The sequence below is a fragment of the Bombus vancouverensis genome, chromosome 1, assembly GCF_051014615.1.
Source record: "Bombus vancouverensis nearcticus chromosome 1, iyBomVanc1_principal, whole genome shotgun sequence".
Classification (NCBI taxonomy): domain Eukaryota; kingdom Metazoa; phylum Arthropoda; class Insecta; order Hymenoptera; family Apidae; genus Bombus; species Bombus vancouverensis.
The window spans coordinates 10,317,593-10,341,867 of NC_134911.1; the positions used below are offsets into that span (position 1 = coordinate 10,317,593).

The 24,275-nt window shown below is 44.2% G+C and overlaps 1 protein-coding gene across 18 annotated transcripts in view; it reads left to right on the forward strand.

Moving 5' to 3' along the window:
- The window catches only part of shaker (potassium voltage-gated channel protein Shaker), a 238,443-nt gene extending 214,555 nt beyond the window's left edge, over nucleotides 1-23,888 (forward strand). For 14 of the 18 annotated variants that reach the window (XM_033328122.2, XM_033328119.2, XM_033328123.2 and 11 more), the window contains 5 exons: nucleotides 1,328-1,971; nucleotides 3,503-3,632; nucleotides 8,594-8,775; nucleotides 9,695-9,868; nucleotides 10,128-23,888. In XM_033328122.2, the coding sequence (XP_033184013.1) occupies nucleotides 1,328-1,971; nucleotides 3,503-3,632; nucleotides 8,594-8,775; nucleotides 9,695-9,861 (1,123 nt within the window). In that variant the 3' untranslated portion in view covers nucleotides 9,862-9,868; nucleotides 10,128-23,888. Of the gene's footprint in view, nucleotides 1-1,327; nucleotides 1,972-3,312; nucleotides 3,443-3,502; nucleotides 3,640-8,593; nucleotides 8,776-9,694; nucleotides 9,869-10,127 lie in introns of those variants that run through there. The other 4 variants (XM_076618158.1, XM_033328120.2, XR_004463668.2 and 1 more) reach the window with 3 other exon arrangements.
- The last annotated feature ends 387 nt before the right edge of the window (nucleotides 23,889-24,275 follow it).

Genomic DNA, 24,275 nt, shown 5'->3' on the forward strand with positions numbered 1-24,275 from the left:
ATAATTTTGTATCAAGGCTACTTATATAAAAATACCAGTGAAAATGTCTGGTATTCGTCAAAGTGTAAAAGGATCCTGCGATCTGTTTATCGAACCCCAATTAACCAGTTTCCTCGTTTTCTACAACTTCCCACACGTTTTTCAAATTTTTACTGCGTATCATTCGATATGACGATATCAGTTATCAGGAAAATTCCAGATCGGTCGTTAGATCGCTAGATCGCTGGATTGCTAGATCGCTAGATAGCTAGATCGCTAGATCGCTAGATAGCTAAATCGCTAGATAGCTAGATAGCTAAATAGCTAGATCGCTAGATAGCTAGATCGCTAGATAGATATATCGCTAGATAGCTAGATCGATAGATCGCTGGATCGCTGGATCGCTGGATCGCTGGATTGCTAGAATGCTGGATTGCTAGATCGCTAGATAGCTAGATCGCTAGATAGCTAGATCGCTAGATAGCTAGATCGATAGATCGCTGGATCGCTGGATCGCTGGATCGCTAGATCGCTAGATAGCTAGATCGCTGGATAGCTAGATCGCTGGATAGCTAGATCGCTGGATAGCTAGATCGCTAGATAGCTAGATCGCTAGAATGCTGGATCGCTAGATCGCTAGATCGCTAGAATGCTGGATTGCTAGATCGCTAGATGGCTAGATCGCTAAATCGCTAGATAGCTAGATCGCTGGATAGCTAGATCGCTAGATAGCTAGATCGCTGGATCGCTGGATCGCTAACACTAGCAATCCCACAGCAGTCAAAATGACTGGTTCTACAATTTTATAAATGTGTCAACCCTCGTTTAGGGATGATGGTCCCAGATGAATTATATAATACCAAAAATGTACTACATAAGTACGTATTTACGTAGTACGTATTTATAATTACGTATTTTTTAAAGACCAGTCATTTTCACTGGTTTTGGTAGAAATAGCTTCGTGTTAACTATCGGTAGTTCTAGCGTTAAACGATAGCGCGCATATTCTCTACAAGATGAAACGCAATAATTACAAAATAAAAACATCAAAATTGCAAGATCGTCGAATGACCCGCGTACTCGAAGCAAGTTCAGCTTTGCTCGAAGATGTCTCGCTTGCCGAACTTAGTCACCTTTTCGGTTAGAAAAACAGAAAGGAAAGAGGACAGTTGTTCGTTCTCATTCAGTACGTTTCATCTTCCGTGGCAAGACAAGAGGCGACGTACGTAGTAGACGTACGCTTGTGCTTAAAGGCGCGCCATTAAACAATTACGTTTACGCGTGCAACCGTAAACGTTAGACATGCGAGCGAGCAGACTGCGAAAGATAATGTTGATGAAATGAACAGGGAGGACGAGGGCTTCATCAAGGAAGAGGAGAAGCCGCTGCCATCGCATGAGTTGCAGAGGAAGGTTTGGCTGTTGTTCGAGTACCCGGAAAGCTCGCAAGGCGCCCGGGTAGTCGCCATAATATCCGTGATCGTGATCCTCCTGTCGATCGTGATATTCTGCCTGGAGACCCTGCCGGAATTCAAACACTACAAGGTCTTCAACACGACAACGAACGGCACGAAGATCGAGGAGGACGAAGTGCCGGACATTACCGACCCGTTCTTCCTAATAGAGACTATTTGTATCATCTGGTTCACGTTCGAGTTATCGGTGCGCTTCCTCGCCTGTCCAAATAAACTGAACTTCTTCCGTGACGTAATGAATTTCATCGATATCATCGCCATCATTCCGTATTTTATCACGCTCGGTACCGTGATGGCCGAGGAGGAGGAGGCGCCTGATGAACCAAAGGCGCCGGTAAGCCCGCAGGACAAGAGTACGAACCAGGCGATGTCCCTGGCGATACTCAGGGTGATCAGGCTCGTCAGGGTGTTCCGGATATTCAAGCTGTCCAGGCACAGTAAAGGCCTTCAGATCCTCGGTCGTACGCTCAAGGCCTCCATGAGGGAGCTCGGCTTGCTCATCTTTTTCCTCTTCATCGGTGAGTTACCTTTTTCTTATCTTCTATCCTTTTACCATTCTCTGCATGTTTCTTTGCTCTGTCTCTTCGTTTACTAGACTTCTATAGGAGATCAGCTCGGCAGCAGCAACCTATCGATTAAACGACTCTTTCACTTTCCGTAATTCCAAAAGATGTAGCTATTTAGTTGGCAACTAAGTGATTGCGGATTTTGTCATTAGGTCATATTGACAAAGTCCGCGATCGCTTAATTGACGACCAACCAATGCATCGTCGCTGCAACGTTTAGACGTCGTTTTCGATAGATCAGGATCGATGCTCGATCGAGCAACAATTCACGATAGTCGCAAGCAAATGAAGTAGTCATGCGTGGTTTTTTCAAGCGTATGGAAAGTTCTGAGCGACGATGTAGTGGTTCCCTCGCGTCGAACGTGTTTACGTGGTCCATGGAAGTTTAGTCGATTTCCGAGCGTCCCAGCAACGACACAGCCGTTTATTTGCACGGTGGATTCTAAGAGCGTGAAATTGAGGGGCCGACCGGCAGCCAGAAATTTGCAATTTAATCGGCCGAATCTTCGATGCTTCTCGTCGCCGCGAAAATAACACGGTAGTCTGGTATCGTCTGGTGAAAAGTATCGTTTCGTCGAAAACCGGAAGCGTATTCTCCGAGGTTTTTCAGTTTCCGCTGACGAGGATTTCTGTGTGTTCGGAGGGTGGCCTGCCACCAGCAGATTTACAGGCTCGTTCGCCTATCGATTCGTAATTCGGGTCCCGGAAGAGTTCTAAACTCTGTGTTCGTCGATTTTTCTAGAAACGTGTCGGTTTTCCTTAAGGGACGGCAAACGGTTACGTAAGTTTTCCATATTCGTGATCGCACGAATGCCAAAGATTCGCTGGCATTCGACGAGTCGTTGCCCGGATGTGTGGAAAGATTCGCGTCCAATGTTTGAGCGAGGGAACAGACGAATCCTTTGAAAGTGTATTGCTGCAGTCGGTGGAAGGCTGCGCGAAGATATCTCTAGGTAACGAAAAACGATGGCCGATCGTGGCGTATCTGCAAGAAGACTGGAAATCCAATCAACGTAATGGAAGCAGACCCATAAAGACGTGGATCTTGGTCGATTGAGCGGAAAAAGAGGAAAGTTGGAAGAGAATGGCGCGTGGCGTGGCAATCGATCCATCGGTTGATCGGTCGATGGATCGGTTCGTGTATGCAGGGTCGTGAGGACGATACGAGAACACGAGAAGGAGTCACGGCAGTGGACGTAGACGCGGATGGAGAGGACTGCTAAACGGACTAAGAGCTAGAGGCCGGCAAAGTAGCGTGTCTTGAAGCGTCTGTTCCTCTTGTGTGCGTTCCAGGTGTGGTGCTGTTCTCGTCGGCGGTTTACTTCGCGGAGGCGGGCTCGCAAGACAGCTTCTTCAAATCGATACCGGACGCGTTCTGGTGGGCGGTGGTCACGATGACGACCGTGGGCTACGGGGACATGAGGTACAGAGCCACCGGGGGCGTTAAACCCACTGAACCGGTGTTTTCTTCCTTGCATTGCAGGTGTGGTGCTATTCTCATCGGCGGTATACTTCGCGGAGGCCGGCTCCGAGAATTCGTTCTTCAAGTCCATTCCGGACGCGTTCTGGTGGGCCGTTGTCACGATGACGACCGTGGGCTATGGTGACATGACGTATGATGTACTCACTTTCACTTAAGACTCTAGTTAATGCCCGCCAAACAAACGAACACATACTACTTACTCTCCTCCGATACTTTACTTAACTACTTTTAACTACTCGATTTATTCTTCTCCCTGTTACGTATCCCTTCTCAGCTTCTTCTTCCTTACAGCACGTCCCCTCCATTCCACGTCCCCTACCCTTCTCAATCCTCTCACTCTGTTTGATCGCTTTCTTAGTTTTTCGTTTGAAATTTGTCAACCTACTTGGCGCTTGATAAACTTGAACACGCTAGTTTTCAGTCTTTTCGATTTTTACCACCGCATCTTTTCTTCACAGCTGCTCTAACTTTTCTCCATGCAATCGGAATGTTTTCATTCTCTTTCCCCCCCTCCCCCCCCACTTATTCCTACATCGACAATCTTTTTTCTTATTTTTCTTCATCTTTCTCTCTCCTTTCTCTTCGTCGTCGTCTATTTCCTCCTCGTCGTCCGTTCGCTTTCTTCCCATCGTATTATCATAACGAAGAATTCGAGATTCTCCCACGAACACGCTCTCCGTCTCAGCAGCAACGCAGCCACGGGAACGTCTCGTTGTCTCATTTTCTCGAGAATCGTCTTAAAATACAGCCTCTTGCGATCATTCGCTCTACTAGAACACTTCATATCCCTCGAGCGTGTTCGCGCTGATTCAGTCGCTCGCCCGGCTTTCCACTCCCATTTTTCTCTCCTTCCGCCACGACCTTACCACTTCTCGTTATCACATAGCCGACGATCACTCGACTCGTCGTTCGTCGCCCCGAATTCTGCCGAAATTTCTGTTTCCCGTTCGCGAAGCCTCCGGGCGATCTCGCGGAGGAAAAAGATGAGAAGCGGCAGCTGCGAGTTGAAACGTCTGTGGATCGAAGCGAGTGACGCGTTTAACGCGCTTAAATTACCCTTTGCAAGAATAATTGACGGCTGAAGAATGCGAAGAGGGTGGTACGCGCGAGTCAAAGCGACGTTGCAAACTCGATTATACCGGAGAATCCGAGGAAAATGCTGTGATACAGTTCTCGTTCGCCTCGCCATTCTCCTCGCCATTCAGCCCGTCAAAGAATTTGTACGTTACATTTTATAGAACACGATCTGTTGACGATACGGACCAGCGTCATTCACCAACCCCCAAGGCTTCCGTCTCTTTATTCGCATCTGTTTCACGTTACCGATGATACAGATCGATAATTCATCCGACACGTATACCGTGTTGTTGCTCGCCGCTCTACTAGACGCGTGCCTTTTCCACTTGGTACTTGGAATACCAAACGGAGAGACAAAATAGCGGAGGAAACAAATGGCAACGCACTGGATCGCACTTAGCCCGCGATTATCACATCGATAGCGTAGTTTCGTGGTTCACGGTAGACTCTCGAGGTTGAAGAGCCCCGGTCGAGAGAGACTCGAGATCTGTGGTGTTGCGACCGAAGGGGCTTCTTCAGCAATTGCCTGCCGTAAATCAATAAGTGTCCTCGGGCAACCGGTACGGTTCGTTTCTTGGAAACGCCCTCGGCCCAAAGGGCCGACAGATCGCGACGATTCGGATCTCGCAGCGATAAACGCGTTACGGCAGCGAAGGGTAGCGCGGCGTTTTCACCGGAAACACTGGAGGCGGAGATCGGTACGACGCGTTCGAGGACGAGCGATTGGTTCGACCATTGGTTATACGTATGAGCCGAGGATCGTGATTACATGGCACGTCTATTGTTCAACTATTACAGAGACTAGGTGTACGCTCGGTTCTTTGCAAGTTACAGTCTAAGGTTGAGCTAGTTGTACTTTGACGCTGACGGCGAGGTAGCCGGCACGTTTGTCCCATTGAAATTCAACAAATGGGAACGAAACCGAAGCGACTGCTGATTATTCTCGCATATAAATACCGTGTCTGCGTACAGGGTGTCCTATTTAGCATTGTCATTGCTGGTATGCCTCGTTCGAGTGAAATTCAATTACATATTTCCCACCTAACAATTTCAGGGTTTATCGTTTCTTCTTTTATTTATTTTTTGACAATGTTATTCTGAAACGAATACAGCGGATGCGTGCGTTCGGATAAACTGTCGTCTATCAAATGTTAAGTTATCAGTGTACCAAATATTAAATGAAAAATATACGCAGATTCTTAGATACGATGTTCGTGTGTTTCATTCGTGGCGAAAGGAACGTTAAATTCGTGCGATAAAAATAAAGTTGCAAGTGTCTTCTCCCTTTCGAAAGGCACATCGTTATTTACGGGAATGCGACTAGTAAATCTTTCTTTTCGCGTCGCTAATAACCGCACAGGTGCAATGAACGCGACGTGGAAACCTGTGTAAAAGAAGAAACTCGTTGGGAGCTTCGTCCACCTATACCGCTGACTATAGCGTAAGGCGATAAACACGCAGCGTTTGACGTTTCGCAGGTTGCACACCCCAAAACTATTTGTAGAAACGACAGCTAAAATATTCTTTACTTTGATCAAAGACCGCGTTGCACGTGGATCGGTGTGTTTGCCAAATCTGCGGAAGAATGCAAGCAAAGCGAAGTAACTCGATCGGCATAGCTCAACTTCCTGCCAAGGTGTAACTACGATGTTCAAAGGAAAATCCTGATATTTGAGTAGAGCACCCGGTATAAGAGCAGTGTTCGTCGCGCGCGGCACACGCAAGAGGCCCGTTCTAGTTTCCCATTGCGATACACGCATCGAGTTCGACTCCTTTGTCGAGACACCGGCGTCACTCGCTTCCTCTACGCTTCTACATCGAAGCTGGTTTCTCGTGTCCAACCAACTTGCATCGTTGAGTGTTCCGTCCTCGGCTACGTCGCGTCTCGTTACGTCGATTCTCGCTTCCCATTACCGCGATTGATCGCAGTTTCTCGTTGAAACCCTTCGCCTGTTGCTACTTGCGCCCGCTCTACATCCCAAGGTATCGATATCGGTAGAAACGCGTGGCTCCATCTGCGTCTCGAAACCGAAACGATCTCGAAACCACGTTCTACGCTCTGATCAGATTTTCATAACAATTAACACGTGCAACAATTCCGGTTTCTAGTTAGGAACATCAGGCAAGGCAGAGCTGACGTTCCAGCTCTTCTATTTCTTTTCTAACATTTGTCCCGAATTCCGATTTCCCGGATTACTCCCGATACGTTTTTGCATGGCTGTCCACGACCAAACATACTCCATGTTCTTTTCATCGTTACCAGCCCGGGAAGGCGAATCTCTATTTTCGCTCACAACGCTATCATTACTGCTACTACCATCAGTCATGGATCACAAAGGCCCATAGTACAGTGACACCTGCATAAGAATGATTTGTTATTTTGCAACTAATTCGATATGATATTATATGACTCACTAAAACTAGAGATCACACTCGGACTTACCGAGGTCGCTGCCGTATGGACGTAGCTCGCGCGAGACGCGAGCATATCCGCGTGATTGCAATCGACGATTAGGCGACGCGACGTTTGACGGCGCGGCAACAGCCGCGGTCCGAAGAATTCGCATGCTCCGAAACAATAACGACTCGTGTACGATGGCTTTGAAAGAGAGAGAGAGAGAGAGAGAGAAAAGAAAGAAAAAAAGAAGAGAAAGAGAAGAAAGAGAAGACGAGAGGAAGATTTGTGGTAAAACGTATTCATCGGGCGAGCGTGAATGAGCGTGACGAGCGGCGAATTCTTCTTTACCGCCTTTCAGCTCGACCGGTATTGTTCGCGTATACAGCGACAGTTATTCAATTAGACTCGGCCGCAAAGAATGCATCATTTCGCAGCCATAGATTAGCCGGCAATAACCGCGCCGTTACGTTCTATAATCTGGTAATTGAGAGAGGAAAGCTTTTTATCGTTCTACCATTTAAACGATTAATTGGTATCTCGTTGGAATATTTTTGTCACGCGTTAGAAAAGATAGTGTGCATAACCGACGCGTACGCGTGGTATTGAATTTCAACGTCGCCGAAGGTCGTAAACGAAACTCTAGTCGGACGTTTTTTCCTTCCTTTCGTTTCCTTCTCTTTTTCTCTTTATCGCGTGGTAATCGAATAGCCGAACGGTAATTTCAAAATTTCGTTTCGTCGCTGGTTTGCCGAAGGATGCGGAACGTTCGAAGACCACGAGGAGATCGAAGCGGCCGGCTCTCAATTGGACGAAACGCGGTCTGATCGTCGCTCGGCTCTTTATGTCTCCGATTCGACGCGATAATTTTCTAGTCACACGTTTACAGTCGTCCCTCAGCCGCGTGTTATTGCGGCCGCGTTGAAACGCAGCACGAGGTGGTGCGAGCATCTCGACGGAAGGCGATGCAAACGATCGCGAAATTCTATCCGCACCTTCGAACTCGAGTTCGATTACAGACAATGTGTTTTAGTCGACTGTTATGAGAGCGAAAGCGTAGAGAACTGCATGCCGTACCGTTAGAAAATTCGATCGGATCTGAGCAACGGAATGGCATCGATGCTTGTTTGGAACGGTGCATCGGCACACGAAAGAAGAGCCTTTTCTTAGAAAGTCACGTTAGTCCCCTAGTCTAGCCTAGAGAGCCCGCTTCTTATTAGACACGCGAATCACTATAAGTATACACGGTTTTGCGGTTATGCAGCGTTCGACCAACGTACGCCGGTTTCATGTGGTTTGAGCAAGCAGCAAAGAACGCGAGGAAAGATACAAAAGAGCCGTGTAAAAGTGTAACGAACGAGAGGTCGATCGAACATTTTTCTTTCCGATCATGGCCAATGTCTATTTGCGACGCGGCAGAACGCACGCAGACGGTCCGTGTATATCTATAGGAGCCTCCAGTACCGCATAAGTAGCGCCACACTCGACTCGACACGGCAAAACTCACACAAGATAGAAACACCACACCTAGCACCGAGTTTCTAGACGAGGAACGAAGCTATCGACGTTCGAGCCAGTGGCTGGCCGCGAATAAAACTCTTCGTTTGCCTCTGCTTCAGGCCCGTCGGAGTTTGGGGAAAAATTGTGGGCTCTCTGTGCGCGATCGCTGGTGTGTTGACAATCGCCCTGCCTGTTCCCGTCATCGTCTCCAACTTCAACTACTTCTACCATCGTGAGACTGACCAGGAAGAGATGCAGTCGCAGAACTTCAATCACGTGACCAGCTGCCCGTATCTCCCTGGTACGAGCTTCCTATTTTATCCTCCGAGCAAACTTCCAGTCACATACTTTGCCGATATGATTTTCGTCTCTCAGGGAGCGTCTTTCGAACAGAGTCACAGGGACTAACTACACTATCGATCGATGGCTAGGCTGCACCGATTAATGTTACCGTGACGGTATTTGAATTTTAAAAGGGGCGATCGTTCCCTGACAACGCGACCTGACGTGTTATTTGTTAAGGCGGGTGTCGGTCACGAGACACGAAGGTTCCTAACGTTCTGTCGTGTGCAACAGATCTTTCTTTCGGTCTAATTTAATGGTTCACGTTCGTCGATTACCGCAACGTACGTGCTGCTCGTGAACTCGATAACGCGATACCCTAACGATTCACGCGAAACGGTATTTAAAGAGAAAATCTGAAGTTGGTCGATTGCGAAGCGAAGCTGGCAAGATTTTTTATTTATGTAATATTTCGTTCGTTCGAGATCAATCGGTAAGCGCAGCGAGAAAGGACAGCGTTTGCTGGGAATTCTCGGCCGTGGTTCTGCTTTCAAGTTGCCGGCAGGCTGGCAAATCCCAACGAAAGTCTGTACCGACGTCGCGTGTCTGTTCTATCGCTGATAGTTTACCGTGACTTTAATCCGCTTAGGAGCAAGCTCGCTTGGCCGGTAAATTTTTCGCGCCTTCGTCGACGAACGACGATTTACCGAGATTCGTCTCGAGCACGTTGAACGCAAACGATGAAAGAGAAATTGATAGGTCGGGGAATAGCTCGGTCGGCGCTACAGCTAACCGAGAACACACTTGAGCAGGATTATCTGGAAAGCACGCAGAGGCGATTTAAGCTCCACTTTCAGAGTTTACCCAGTGCTGGTGCAGCGGTTTTCGCAACTAGCGGAGGATGCAACTCGTCGAACTGTATCTCGTGTGTTTCGCAGGTCAACACTTGAAGAAGAGCTCGATGTCGGAATCGTCGTCGGAGATAATGGAGCTGGAAGAGGGCATACTGCTCACTCATCCTGAGATTACGAAGAAGCCCAATTGCAACCCTCGCCATAATAACAATATTAATCCAGCCTGTATGAGCATCGAGACTGACGTCTGACTACTAGGTGGGTGCTTTGATCGATCATCGGTTTTCCGTCTCGTCCTACCGTTTGAGATTTCCCTAACCATATAACAGTCTGAAGAGTCTGATTTGAGAAAAAAAAAAAAAACACGATGGAACGGGTCACCATAAACGTTAACTATAGTTTGCATACCCTGACGATACTTTGACGGTATTTCGCGTTGCACGCTAGACGCGCTATCTACGATCGAAACGATTGGAAGAAGGATGAGAATATTAAAAGAAGGTTCGTGTGATTACAGTGAAGGAGACGGTGGCAACGTGGTGGCCAATGCTGGAACGGTTATCGAGAAACAGCTGCAGCTTGCTACGGTGCCTGACGTAGGCCTCCTTCACACGTCGTCGTAGTCGCGCTAGCTGCGAGCGCTAGCGATAGCGCGTGTACGCGTGCGCGCTGGCTGTTGGATTGCACGCGGCTGCGCATGCGCGCACGTGCGCGCCAACCCGCCGTCTGTCCATAGTCTGTCAATACGAGGGGTGCTTCCAATCCATTACCACGTGTCAACGAGAGATAAGAAAGGACGAGAAATAACGGAGAAATTTAACGACCAAGAATCGGCTGACTAATACGGCTGCCACGTAATTTCTTCCATCGGCGTAGCGCGAAAATCGAAGATACCCGTCGGCGGAACAAGAGAAAGATAAGAGAGAAACGTGACAAGGCAAGGAGGGAAGAGAAAGGGAAAATGTGGAGGAGCGAGTTTAAACGAGTATCTGTAGGCGTAACGATGAAAGGCCGTGACAAGGGTGGAAAAGCGGTAAACGAGGAAACTGATGGCGATAGTTTCGAGGAGGAACCGTGCGTGGAGAACGAGAGGACAGCCGTTTCGGAGGTGTTCACGATACACACGCACCCCGCGTAGGGACCTACGTGCTAATAAGGGGATGGAGCAGGATATTTCAGTCGCGCGTCCACTCCCCACACCACCGACTCCAGTGTTCAATACAAATGGTAACAAATAAATAAAAAGTAACAAATAAACGGTATAAATGAAACGAAGGAAAGAGAATTAAGTCGCGGCGGCTTCGCGAATTAAGAAAGAAAAAAGAAAAAAAAAGGAAAAAAAAAGAAAAAAAAATACATAAGAGAACGTGGTCGAGCCCTTACCCCCTGCGATGTTCGCGTACGCGCCATGCCAGCATGGCGGATCGAAGGGGGATCGGCCGGCAACGAAACCAGGGGAATCGTACCAGATAATACTAATTAATTATATTATCGATGTAATTATATCGAGTACACGTAGGCGAAGGTACGCTAAACAAGCAGAACAAGTAAATAAATAAAAGATATTCGTTTTAATGATTATAACACTGCGCGAAAACGGACGAAGCCACGATCGAGCGGAAGAGGAGAACAAGACAGGGGAGAGAAGAACGGAAGGAAAATGGCGATGGTGCTCGCGGTGAGAGGACAGACTTTTGAAGACGATATCGGTAGGTGGTTGCACGGCGAGCAGCTAAGCAAACAAAGTGTGTTTCACAGCGGAGAAACAGTATTTTTCACCGAGGACAAATATTCAAAGTACAGCGGCATTCAGTCGCACGTACTTCGATCCGAGAGACCGTTGGAATGCAATTCGTTTTTCGGAGCGTAACACTCTACTCGTACCTGCATACGGATAACACATACACGAACATGCACGCGCGCGTGCACACACACACACACACATACACACAAACACGCAGATATATACATGTACGAGGTTAGTAGCGCGACCACAAGCCACGTTTGTACAATTTCGGAGAATAGGCGCGCGTTGCTCTCGTTCAACCATTAAGTAGCCGTCGATCGTGCACGATTTACGGGCTAAGAGTAACAACACACACACACACAGATAACGCGGAATAACTGCGCCATACGAAGAGATTCGAACGGTGGGATCGTTTCAAGTTTTACGCTACATCGGTGGCCGCGCTTTCCAACGCGATTGCATCAAATTGTCGTAGCATTTACAATGGAAAGATAGTTGCACCGATGTTCCTCTAAAGCTTGCGGCGAACGAATCGTTCACCTTCGTGCACGTTCGGGATACAATTATTTTCGTATGGGCGAATGAGGGATTCCGCTTTGTCGTAGGATGTCGGTGACGCGACGAGTTTGCGAAACCGATAGCTCGAAACGATAGCGCTTGCACGAAGAAAAGCGACTAGCAATAGGTGGAAAGTTGCGACGAATGGCCGGAAACGTGTCTGCCGATGGTGCGTACTATCGTGTTCATGGTGCCGATCTCGCGACGAGTGTCACCAACTGTGAAGGGACAGAGAGAGAAAGTGGAGTAGTATCGAAAGCAGTATCACGCAGAGATTCAGTTTTAGCGAGGCTAATTCGCCAACATTTTGTAATCGAGTCGCCAATTCGATTTTGTGTTCAGATTAGGGGGCGGAGGAAAATAAAACGCAAGACAGAGACAGCAGATAGTGATAATTGCGCGTTAATGGTTCGATTAAAGCCGATAATTTCCGGGTTTCGTTTCTTTTTCTGTCGCACACGCAGATTTGCCGACTCTCTCGTTTGCGTTCCGGCAAGCAAATTCGCTAAAATTCTTGCCCTTTCGGTCGAGCGCCCAGCTGTAAAACATAGAATTATAGCACGGTGATAAAGTCCGTCGTTACACGTATATCGAATAGTTTCGATGAATGCCAAATTGCAAAGCAGTATTTCAAGTTATCTTTACAAATATCGCTCCACTTACGAAACGAGCAGACGATCGAAAGGGACGAAGAACGACGAGTAACGAGAATCTAATCTCGACGATCGAGATTGTTTTCTCTTGCTGGCTTGTTTCGCCGTTATCTTGCTATTACACGTGGCAAAAGTATGAAGCGATCAAGGGATTAAAGGACAGTGGCTAGGATAGGAATGCGCAAAAGAGAGGGGGAGAAATAGAGCGGTGCGAGAGAAATCGGTACAAGTAGGAAGGAAATAGCGGGGCGAGTTGGTGAAAAACGAATTGATAGGCCAGTCGGTGCTCGATACGAAGCAACAACACTTTCCCTATCTCTTCGCTGTCGTCTCGATGTTTCGCCTCTTTCCCGGTGGAAAAAGCGCATCACAAAATCGCAAAGACTGCCATTTCACCATTCTCAGTAAAAACGAAATAAGAAGAAAAGAACATCGCGTAACGATATCCACGATTATTTCGAGAACATCGTCCATGCTCGAACATTTTCCGCTTAGATCGACCCTTCCAACTGCCGCGTCGTACAACGGGCCGTATCCTCGTGACCGAACGATTCGAGAAACGGTCACGATTGTTTTTGTAAGTCGCGATAGAACCCGTCGATTCGTCAGAATCTATCCGCGTTGAAGTCGTCGCGCGGATACACTTATGTAAGTTCGCCGTTCAAGGAAACGTGACGTTTCGATGCCATTAGTGTCCGATTAAACGAAAGGACGAATCGAAAGGTTAATTTCGACGATTCTCTCTTTAGCGGCGAGTGGATCGCAACGCGCAATTTTCTCTCTACGTTGAAAAAAAAAATATCTCGGCTACCGTTGTACGTACCAGCTGACGGGGCGATATCGTTAATTCTAAACCGATAAACAAAGACATTTCTTCGAGAAGTCGGAACGCGACCCACACTTATCTCTACGGATAATCGACTACGATGAAGGAGGAAGTCTGACGTTGCAACGCAAAAGTGAACACATTAGATGTAAATTAAAAGCTAATTAAAAAAAGAAGAAAGGAAAGAATAATATATCGTAACGCGCGATCTATCAAAACAAAATGAACAAAGTAATAAGACGCAAGTAAGCAAAGAAAAAAAAAATAAAAAAGCGATTCCATTACTCGATTTATTAGATCTTAGATGCGAGTTTTACCGAGGAATATTTCATCTATCTTTTATTAGACGAAACGAGCAAAGGCTAGACGAAGCGAGACTTTCACGTTGTGTACGAAAGGGAGAAAGAGAACGCGAGAATGGCTATGAGAAAATGACAGTGTAATTGCACGTGAGTTTTTAAGGGAAAATCGAAGAGCGCGTGTCGATGATTCAAAATCGGAAATGCGTGTGAGCGAAGTTCCGTGTGCGTGACGATGAAAGCGAATGATCGAGGAGCGTGTGTAACGAGAAGAGTGAGACAGATTTAAAAAAAAAAAAAAACAATAATTATACAGAGATTTACGTTACGAGCCTTTATTACGATACTTGAACTTTTCGCCTCGCTACTTTAGTTAGAAAAAGGAAAATTTTAAGACGCGCATTATAAATTACCAGCCTAGCTAAATCCAACAAGTGAAAAAATGCAAAATAACTGCGCGGAAGATAAATTTATTATTATTAAAATTAGTACTACTGTTATAAATCTATTAACTAAACATACTATTACTACTATTACTATTATATTACTACTACTACTACTACTACTACTACTACCACCACTACTACTACTACTACTACTACTCCTACTACTACTACTACTACTACTACTACTACTACTACTACTACTACTACTACTACTACTACTACTACTACTACTACTACTACTACTACTACTACTACTACTACTACTACTATACTACTACTACTACTACTACTACTACTACTACTACTACTACTATCGCTATTACTACCACTACTACTACTACTAGTACTACTACTGCTACTGCTACTATTACTATTACGACAACTACCGCTATTGGTACTGTTAGCACTTCCATTTCCTACTGCTGATACTACTACTACTGTTACTACCAACATCACCACTACTACTGCTGCTGCTAGTGTAACTACTATTATTACTCTTACTATTACTATTACTACTACTACTACTACTACTACTACTAATCTACTACTACTGCTGCTATTACTACCACCACCACCACTACTACTACTACTACTACTATTACTACTACTACTACTACTACTACTACTACTACTAGTACTACTACTACCACTACTACTACCACTACCACTACTACTACTATCACTACCACTACTACTACTATTACTATTACTACGACTACTACTACTACTGCTGCTGCTGCTACTACTATTACTACCGTCATCGTTACACTACTACTGTTGCATATTATTGCTAACTATCAACAGTAGTGTGGCCATTATTTCCGTTGTTATTATTATCTACGTCTGTTATTATTATTACTACTATTATTGCTGCAACTGCTGATACTACTACTACTACTACTACTACTACTGCTACGACTACCAATACTGTACGCTGTTACTATTACTATTACTACTGATACTAGCACTAAATACGACTACAACTACTACTGTTACTATCGACGTGAGGAGAAAGATGAATATGGCGAAATGATATTTAGTTAACGAGATGAGAAACTACTCTGTTAGACGGTCATAGCTGTTAGAGGTATAAATAGAGCATAGATAGGTAGCTAGGTAGTTGGTACGGTATCAAGGTATGGTATCGTTACAAGTGGAATTATCGAGTAATCGTTATGAAATTCCCGATTCCTTTTTAGATCAATATGCGAAAGAGGCTGGTTTTGTATGTTAGACTGGATCGGTGATATGCCAACACATATACACACGCGCACACGTACATACTTTTACAAATACACGAGTTCGAGAAGCCAATGCGTTGTTATTCCGTTCGGTTGCCATCGGCAGACTTTTGTCGTCCGTAAAACTAAAACTTGACGAAGGGGAGGATGAGCTTTCACCTCGATCGGGGTTTCGTCGTCGGAGATCGCGGGCCAAAACAAACCTTTCTACGATCGTTTGTACGTTTTCTTAAGAATTTTCAGCTTTTTAACCAACACTCTTTCTCCATTTTTGCTTGAATACGCTCGAGGCTGCGTTTCTCTTGAAGCGAGATAACCGCGTCTAGCAAACGAGTCGATTCTCTCTCGGCATGATCAACCACTTCGGCACGTGGTCGATATGGAAAATTGATCGATCTCCGACATCAAGCGTCCCACCTGCCACAAGTCGAACAAACAAACAAACAAACAATCTTTCGAACTTCCATTGCATTCCGTTGCGTCTAGTAACTAATTTGAGAGCCGAAAGACCGATCGAACCAATCAATCCACGTTTAACAACAATAAACAGAACAGAAGAAGAAACGAAGCTAATCAAATCCGTGTTAATTAAGATCCTACGATATTTACACTGCGTTCCATTTAGTATTGCACAAGAGTGGCGATGCAACGTAGCGATTCAGCGAGAACGGTATGTCGAGTGCAGGTGGCCGCCGACACCTCGCCTTCTTTTACCTTCTCGGCGTAAGCGTAAAAGTCGTTAGCGAGAATGCTGTTCATTTTGTACAACAATCCATGTATATTTCCTCGCGTAGAATAAATGGATGGTATCGCTAGCCGGCAAATGCGAACGAAACGAACGAGCGAAAAAAAAAACAACAAAAAAAAGAAACAGCAGCAAAAAGAAAAAACAAGAAAAAATAATGTTCCTTCGTGCTAGAACCTGCGTGCTTGCAAAAGGATGCCAACTGTTGAACTTGTCGCTCTGCCAAATTCACATGGCTCCACTCCGGCAAATCTTGCATATCGCTATTAGTCGGATCGATCGCTGATCGTCGCTCGTCCAACCGTTCCTCTTCGCATCGTCCGGCTTTGGCAACCGGCTGCTGGTGCTAGGAAAAATGTAAAAAGGCAGAGCGAGACTGAGAACGAATGACTGAGAGAGAAAGAGAGAGAGAAACTCAGAAAGGGTGAGATGTGAAAATGAGGAGGAGCGTGAGTTGTGAGGAAGGAAGCGTGAAACAAGGAGGACGGGTGACTGAAACGATCGAGACAAAAGAGTCCAGCATGCATTCCAATGTAACTAACTGAAAATTAATCTAGAGAAAGAGAGAGAGAGAGAGAGAGAAAGAGCTAGTCCGCTATGAAGCTAGTTACCTATATTCCGCTGTCGCCGCGTCGTGCCGTAGAGAACGAACAATTTCTTATTAAATTTAACGCTACTTAACGCGAGAAACGATAGATATGCACACCGTCACGTTCTCTTTTCGCAGCAAGAACGCCGAGTAAGCCGTGGTTTCGCGATCAGCCTGGGCTAGAGCTTACTAACTTAACGAAACAGTTGTACGAATAATTAGCGATGACAGGTTCGTCGAGCATCCCCTGTTACGCTGCATTTGTCACGGACAAATCTCCATCGCTTTTCCATTTCATATTCCTTGATAAAATTGCTCACGGTTACGCGAATAATCGGCGATAAGTTTAAAAGAGTTTGACGGTTTGTAAAAAGGAGCGTAGCTCGCGGCAGGGAAATTTGAAGGAAAACAGGGGATGGTCGAGTGATGGTCGCATGGCATATGGCGCGTATTATAGTTTAAAGAGGAAGAAGAATATAGAAAGAAGACCACTCGTAGATCGAGCGAATCACGCTTTCCAGTGGTATAGTTAGATATTACAATTGGCGCTAAACGAGGCAACTATCCGATACGCCGTGATAATTTTAGAAACTGAAAGATTAACGTTCGTTGTCAGCGACAGTTCCATCGACTTCAGCCGGATCGTGCGCTGAATTGCTCCAACGAAAACGCCGGATAGCAATTCGTTTCTGCGTTACACGCGCGATATACGTCTATCCGTGTAGAATGAGAGGAAGGAACAAGCAAATAGGAATTATGTGCACGTATATCTAAAACGTAAGTTGGACGGAGAAGGGAACGAAGGCCGAAGAACTAATTGGAGGAGAAATCTCGCTCGCGACTACGTACGAGCAACTGAGAAATCGGTTTTTAACGAGAAAGTGATAAAGTAACGTTGCTACGTACGTTTACGAGCGCATACGTAAATACGTGGAGAGACGAACGGACGAAGAACCAGACACCAATAGCAACACGAACAAACAGGAACACATACATACATACACAGACACACACGAAACATGTATACACACAGTGGGCACGAACGATACTTTGATTAAGCTATATTATGGTAGGCCACGCGAGAAACCAGGAAAGCTGAACGGACGAGAAAGAAAGAAGGGAAAGAGAAGAGAAGAAATGTCCATTGGAAACGAGGGCGGCAATGCGGTGGCGGCTGCCTCTGCCACTCTAGTTGATCGGGATTTGTTTTATTAATTAATTAATTACTCAATTAATTAATTAATCGAGAACTCATTTATATAGTGTGGAGCACTGTTTTAAGTGCTTTTCATTTTTTGGCTGTGTGAAGCTTCAACCGAAGTAATTCAAAGGGGTGGAGAGAAAACAAAAAAAATGATGTAATTTATCGTATTGGCTTTGCATAATCACTCTCGACAATTTTTCTGACGCAAGGAAAATAAACTAAATAATGAATAACAATATTAATAATAATAGAAATAATAATAATAATAATAATAATAATAATAATGATAATGACTTCATAAGTAAAACCGTAAAATACTAGACACGAAAGCCGAATAAAAATATACCTACACGCGCAGAGAGTGTTATTCAGCAAAGATGAAACCATGATTAACAATAATGAATAATAATAATAATAATAATAACAACAACAATAAATAAGAAGTAATGGGAAATAATAATAATAATAATAATAACAACAACAACAACAACAACAACATTAGTACTAATATGTAATAATAACGCTAATACTAACAATAGTAATAATTAATGTGTAATTAAATAACAAGTAATAATAACAATACTAATAATAATAATAAAAATAATAATAATCGATAAGTAATGAACGCTACATCTCCCTCGGTACGTTATACATATTATAATTCCGTATCTCCGTTTGTACGCATTTTAACAAATGAAAACAAGGATTACTACAGGATATATTTAAACGAGCAAAGAAAAAGATGTATAAATAACAAAATACTATACTCTTAACGGTACTAGTTCAGATAAACATCCTGCCGAGTTGCCCCGGGTTACGCTAAGAGCCACCTGGCCTGCATTAAAACAAAAAAGAAAAAGAAAAAAAATACTACGTTTATAAGCGCTAAGAAAAGCTAAACCGATCGCCTTACAGAGTGGGACACGATAATAACAGACAACATAAGGAAGATATTTAAAAAAAAAAAAAAAAAAAGTCGATTAAACGCGTAAATACTACCGTAAAGTCTCAGTACACAGTCGGCATACACGCGAACACGTACACACGCACACGTTCATACAGGATATAATATACACACACGTACTCGTACGAAACACAAACGCATATAAAAGTAACTCGTATACATACGCGGAAAGGGTATAGAACGATAAAAAAAGACAAAAGAGAAAACCAAAAAAAAAAAAAAAAAAACGAAGAGAAAGAAACACATAATAATCTATTTTTCGCCCGAGCAAAGTGATTCTATAACGTAAATCGTACTGTATCGTTAACGAGGAGGAAACGAAAGAAAGAATGGCTAATTTTTCTAACGAACATACCGCAAGCCTCGACAGCAAAACGGTGTCTCTTTTTTTTCTTTCTTTTTTTTTTCCCCAATCGTCCTCCGCCGACGATGAGAGTTTTGTAAATCTAATCTACTATTTCTATACATTCAAGCGTTTTGTAAGGTGTCGCGCAATTGCAACTGCGAAAGGGTCAAAATACGATAGCACAGCAGAGACCGCGGTCGTCGGCCGATCTCCGCACGAACCTCGTGGCTCGCGTCGACACACCGAGTACATGCCGAATGAAAAACAAACGTGTTGTTGAAAGCTTGGCGACATTTCGTCGGCCGCGAACGCGAACTCAAAACACCACCTCTTCGCTTTCCCCTGCATCTAATCCGAATTTTTGTCCAGCGCGCGACCCGCGCGCCCACGCACACCCACGCGCCTCACACTCGCATCATTCTCGCACCGGAATTCGCTTCAACGAGCTGTCTGATTCGACTGCCACTTTTTACTCGCGAGTTGACAGTTTCTCCGCGAACGCGCTCGAGCGTCCAGCCGAACCGCATCCCGCTCGTTCATTCAAATCGCCAATCGACGATGCGCTTGCACGACGCATCCTCCTCTTTGTACAGTTTACAAATACACTAATTCGCGTTCACTTTTTCGCGTGTGGGAAGAAAGAGAAAGAAAGGGAAGAAGGGAAGAGGCAAGGGAACGGAAGGAGGAAGGAAAGAACGAGACACAGGCGTGGTTCAGCTCGACGATCGGATTTCCAATTGATTGCCGTCGATTAATCGCCGCGAACCAACGAAATGCCACACGCTTGTTCGATAGAGCGGCGGATGGCGCGAGATCGGCGGCCGATCGACGCGTTGCGACGCTTAACAATATTTCCTTTAGCTGCTTCGAAAGTGGAAAACAATGGCATAGTGGAAACGGTGGACGACAGGAGCGCGAGGAACCGGGAGGCGCGTTTACGCGAGAACGAACAGGATAGCGGGAATGGTTTGAGGTTCGAACGTGCTTAACGAGACACGGAAACCGAGTTCCGTTCGCAAGCCGGGTACCAAGGCACTCAGGGCAACGATTAATATCGATCAACTTATTTGTACGATGATCTAGGCTATTTACGTTGTATGTCCATGATGCCGGAAAAGATATAAACGATGCATTTGTAGGCATTAAAAAAAAAAAAAAAGCAAAGTAAATAAATAAGGCGACGCGCGTCGCCTTCTCTAAACGAGATATAACATTTTGAATAAAAAAATAAGTATATAAATATATATATATATATGTATATGTATATGTATATATATATATATATACAAATATAGAGATTACGGAGTACATAGGTGGAAATGGAAACTTATTTCCCCCGTGGCTGACTGCTGCGCGCGATTACGAAGCTAAAAGAGCGTGATGTTCGGTTACTTTTCTACAAAGCAATTTTAATTTTCATTCGCGAAATTGCCTGTATCGTTGGAAATCTGGCGATAATATTTTCGTTGGAATGCAAACGAAACGCTTGGATCTCGTGACACGAGCTTCGCGTTATCGGCGAATCTTCTAAACGCGACGTACTTTCGATGCGACGCTATTTGTCTTGCAGCGTGTTCGCGTCCACTAGCCAGCCCTATCGTCGTTGCATATACAAGTTTCTACCGTAGTAAATGGAAGCCCGTTTGTCACTGAAAGTAAAAATCACAATAATTGGTTTCTCTCGATAAAGCGTGGAAGAAATGGGCCGTGGGGAGGGAGAAGGTAATAGACGACGCGAACCGCGAAGAGGAGATAAAGGCGCGGTAAAGGCGAGATAAGCAGACGCGAGGAAAGTCTTTGAGAAACGATCGAGATACCTGCGAGTGTGACTCGTAAGCGAAGATTAATTATATCGGGTGCTCGAAACGAGAGAAGAGGAAGGAGAAGGCGGTGATCGCGCGTAATATTTTTAGAAGCTCGCGCCAGATAGGAAGGGAAACGGCGTTACGGTAGTAGGAGGAAACGACAGGAGGGAAGATAGAAGAGAAATAGGCATTCAATGATAAACAGAATTTACTATCTATTTGTCGATTAAAATTCACCAGTCGAAAAGGGAAAAAAAAAGCGGAAACAATATGAAGGAGAGAAAAAAATGATTACTACTTATCGATTAGCTATAAAACATTATTAAGGGCAGATATGTAGTACTCATATAGTCTATTTGTTAATGTTTCAGATATTTTATTAAATGTTGATATAATGTACTACGACATTCCTTGTTTGTGCCGGAATCCCCGCAATCTAGTGTTTAAACGAAAAGTAAAAAAGCAAAAAAAAAAAGAAAAGAAGAAGATGAACCGAGAAGAGAAAGAGAGAGAGAGAGAGAGACGATACGTAAAAATGAAACTAAAAGAGGAAGGCAAATACAAACGAGAATGCTCCACCCGTGTCAACCGATGTACTTAAACGTTACTCGAATATCGATCGATCGGTTAATCGTTCGTTAAGATGAAAGCAGAATGAAAGAATGCAAAGGAAAAAAAACATCATTGAAACTACGTATATAGACGTACGCATAATTATATTATACATCTCAATAGTTCCCTACACGATGCCTTCGTACAATCGAGTCGGCAATTCGCGTACACACAAGAGATGCAAAAATCGCGCCGATTTACGATAATGGAAGGATAGAAAAAAAAAAAAGGTGAATAGGGAGGGGGGAGGGAGGATAGCGAGCGAACGAACTAATTTCCATGAAGAAAAGAGCGGACAAGAAATATTTTATTACGTATATAATGTATACTAGCCATAACGCGCCCGTCAACGAGATCCCCTAACTACTTTTCTATTGGCATGCATTATCTTCGAAATCATCGAAACATTCCTTGAGAAAAATTATAACACGCGACAACGTCCTTTATCCGTTCAATTTTTCACGCGATCGGCGCCAAGAGTTTAGCGGATCGTAAAATATAAAAATAAAATAAAAGATCGTAAAACTTAATTCATCGGAAATTCGATTAAACTTTAAATCGTTACGGAATCGTTTGATTTCGATTTCTGTTCGAATCGCGCGTATACCATTGCGTTACATCGATCTTCAACTAAATCTAATTTCATGCATAACGTTCCTTATTTATTTGATCTTGAAATTGTAGTCTGCAGAAAAATCTGCGGTCATTTGTTGCTGCGATTTAAAATTAAGGAAATTCACTATATTGTGAAGATCCGCTAAAACACCGACGAACTTTCCTATGCCTTACTCGATACGCGTTGATATCGCTGAATAGGTTCGTTGGGTTGGCCGGTCGTGGAAACGCGATGCACAAAGTGAGACAAAGTTCCTCCGCGAGAGGAGAAGAAAATTGAACGGATGTACGCGTACGGAGCGTTTCTTTTCGCATGAGGGGTTGACTGGCGTTCGTAACGTTAAAATCGCGAACAAAGGCAGAGGGATGAACGAAGAGAGAAAGGTGGAGAGAATGTGCGAGAGCGATGGAGTTGGAGAGAGCGTTGGAAAGATCATAGGAGGCTCGACAGAGGTACGAGAGGTGTTTACGATAGAAAAATCTTGGTCCGTTGCGCAGCAGGAAGGCAACAGCGATTATGAATATATTTATAGGAACGCGAGACTTTCGTATATGTAGAATCGAAAGGTCACACGGCTGCGCTCACGAATAATTTTGTAACGTTTTATAAATAAATTGGCATATCGACTTTATCAATCGGAAACGAACGAAAGAGAGGAAACCTTCCCTCCGGAAATAAAAAGGAAGAAAAGTCGGAGAAGGGACGAAAGTGGGAGCGAATGCTAGCGAGAGGAAAACGAAAGAAAGAAAGAAAGACGCGTAAATAAATTAATTCTCACTTCTCCATCGATGAACGCTCTGCTGGTTTGGAGCTGTAGTCATATCGTTAGTGTATAAGTCTGTATGTGACGATGTTAATTATTGTAATATAAAGAAAAGAGCAAGATGAAAAAGATAAAACCAAACCATTATTACTACGTAGGAGCATTTCAAATGAAAATTAACGGATGGTGTTTAAAGGAGAACAGAGAAACGGATAACGACGCTATTTGTCTGGTATTACCGGGCATGCCTCAAAATAGATTTTTTATAAATCGCAAAAATCTGTTTCCGACCTTTTTCATTGAATATTCTCATATTCGAGACTTGACTCTCTCCGTTTCTGTTTTTCGCAATGTGGACCGCATTTACTTGAGAAAACGAACGAACGAACGAAAGAGGGAGAGAGAGAGAGAGAGAGAGAAAGTGAGAGAAAGCAACAGAGAGAGAGAGAGAGAGAGAGAGAGAGAGTGAACGAAACAGAAAGAGTGAAAGGCGGGGCGAATGAGAGAGAGAGAGAGAGAGTGATAAAATTGGTAATATATGAAGAAGAGAGCGTGAAAATAAATATGAGGAAAGATAAAGTGCATTAGTGCGATCAGAAGCAAAGATGAGGAAAAAATGAATACAGAAAGGAAATGAATGAGAAACAGAATGTGTGTGAAAAATGATAAGACGAGAGAGAAGAAAGAAAACAAGAGAGAGATGAAGAAGCAATCGCACCTCGACCGAATTTAAACCTATAATTTCCTCTCACACCTTTGCGCAGTGTTTTGGGCCTTTCCGTCCAATACGCGATGTACCACTGTCATTATTTATTTAATTTTTGCAATCTACGTACAATAAAATTGTTGTTGCTGAAACGATAAGTGTAAATGTGTATACTGTACATTCAACCTTCGTTTTAAAATCATCATTAAGATCTCACTGGACCAGGATTCTTGCCGTCCTGGCGTGTGTTGTAATTGTACATGTACATATACATGCGTATTTTTTAATATCAGACGGTAATTTACTCGATAATTAGGATCGCTTATTAGAGTATATATGTATGTATATATGCATACATACGTACGTACATAAGATATAATATATATGTACACATATGCATCCGTACATGTGTGTATGTATATGTATACATATATGTACACATATATGAAAAAAAGAAAAATGAGAGCGGCATTCCCGACGCCGATGTCTGCGATGAACGATCTCCGAAAGGAATAAAGCACTTTCACGTAGTATCGTGTTTCTCT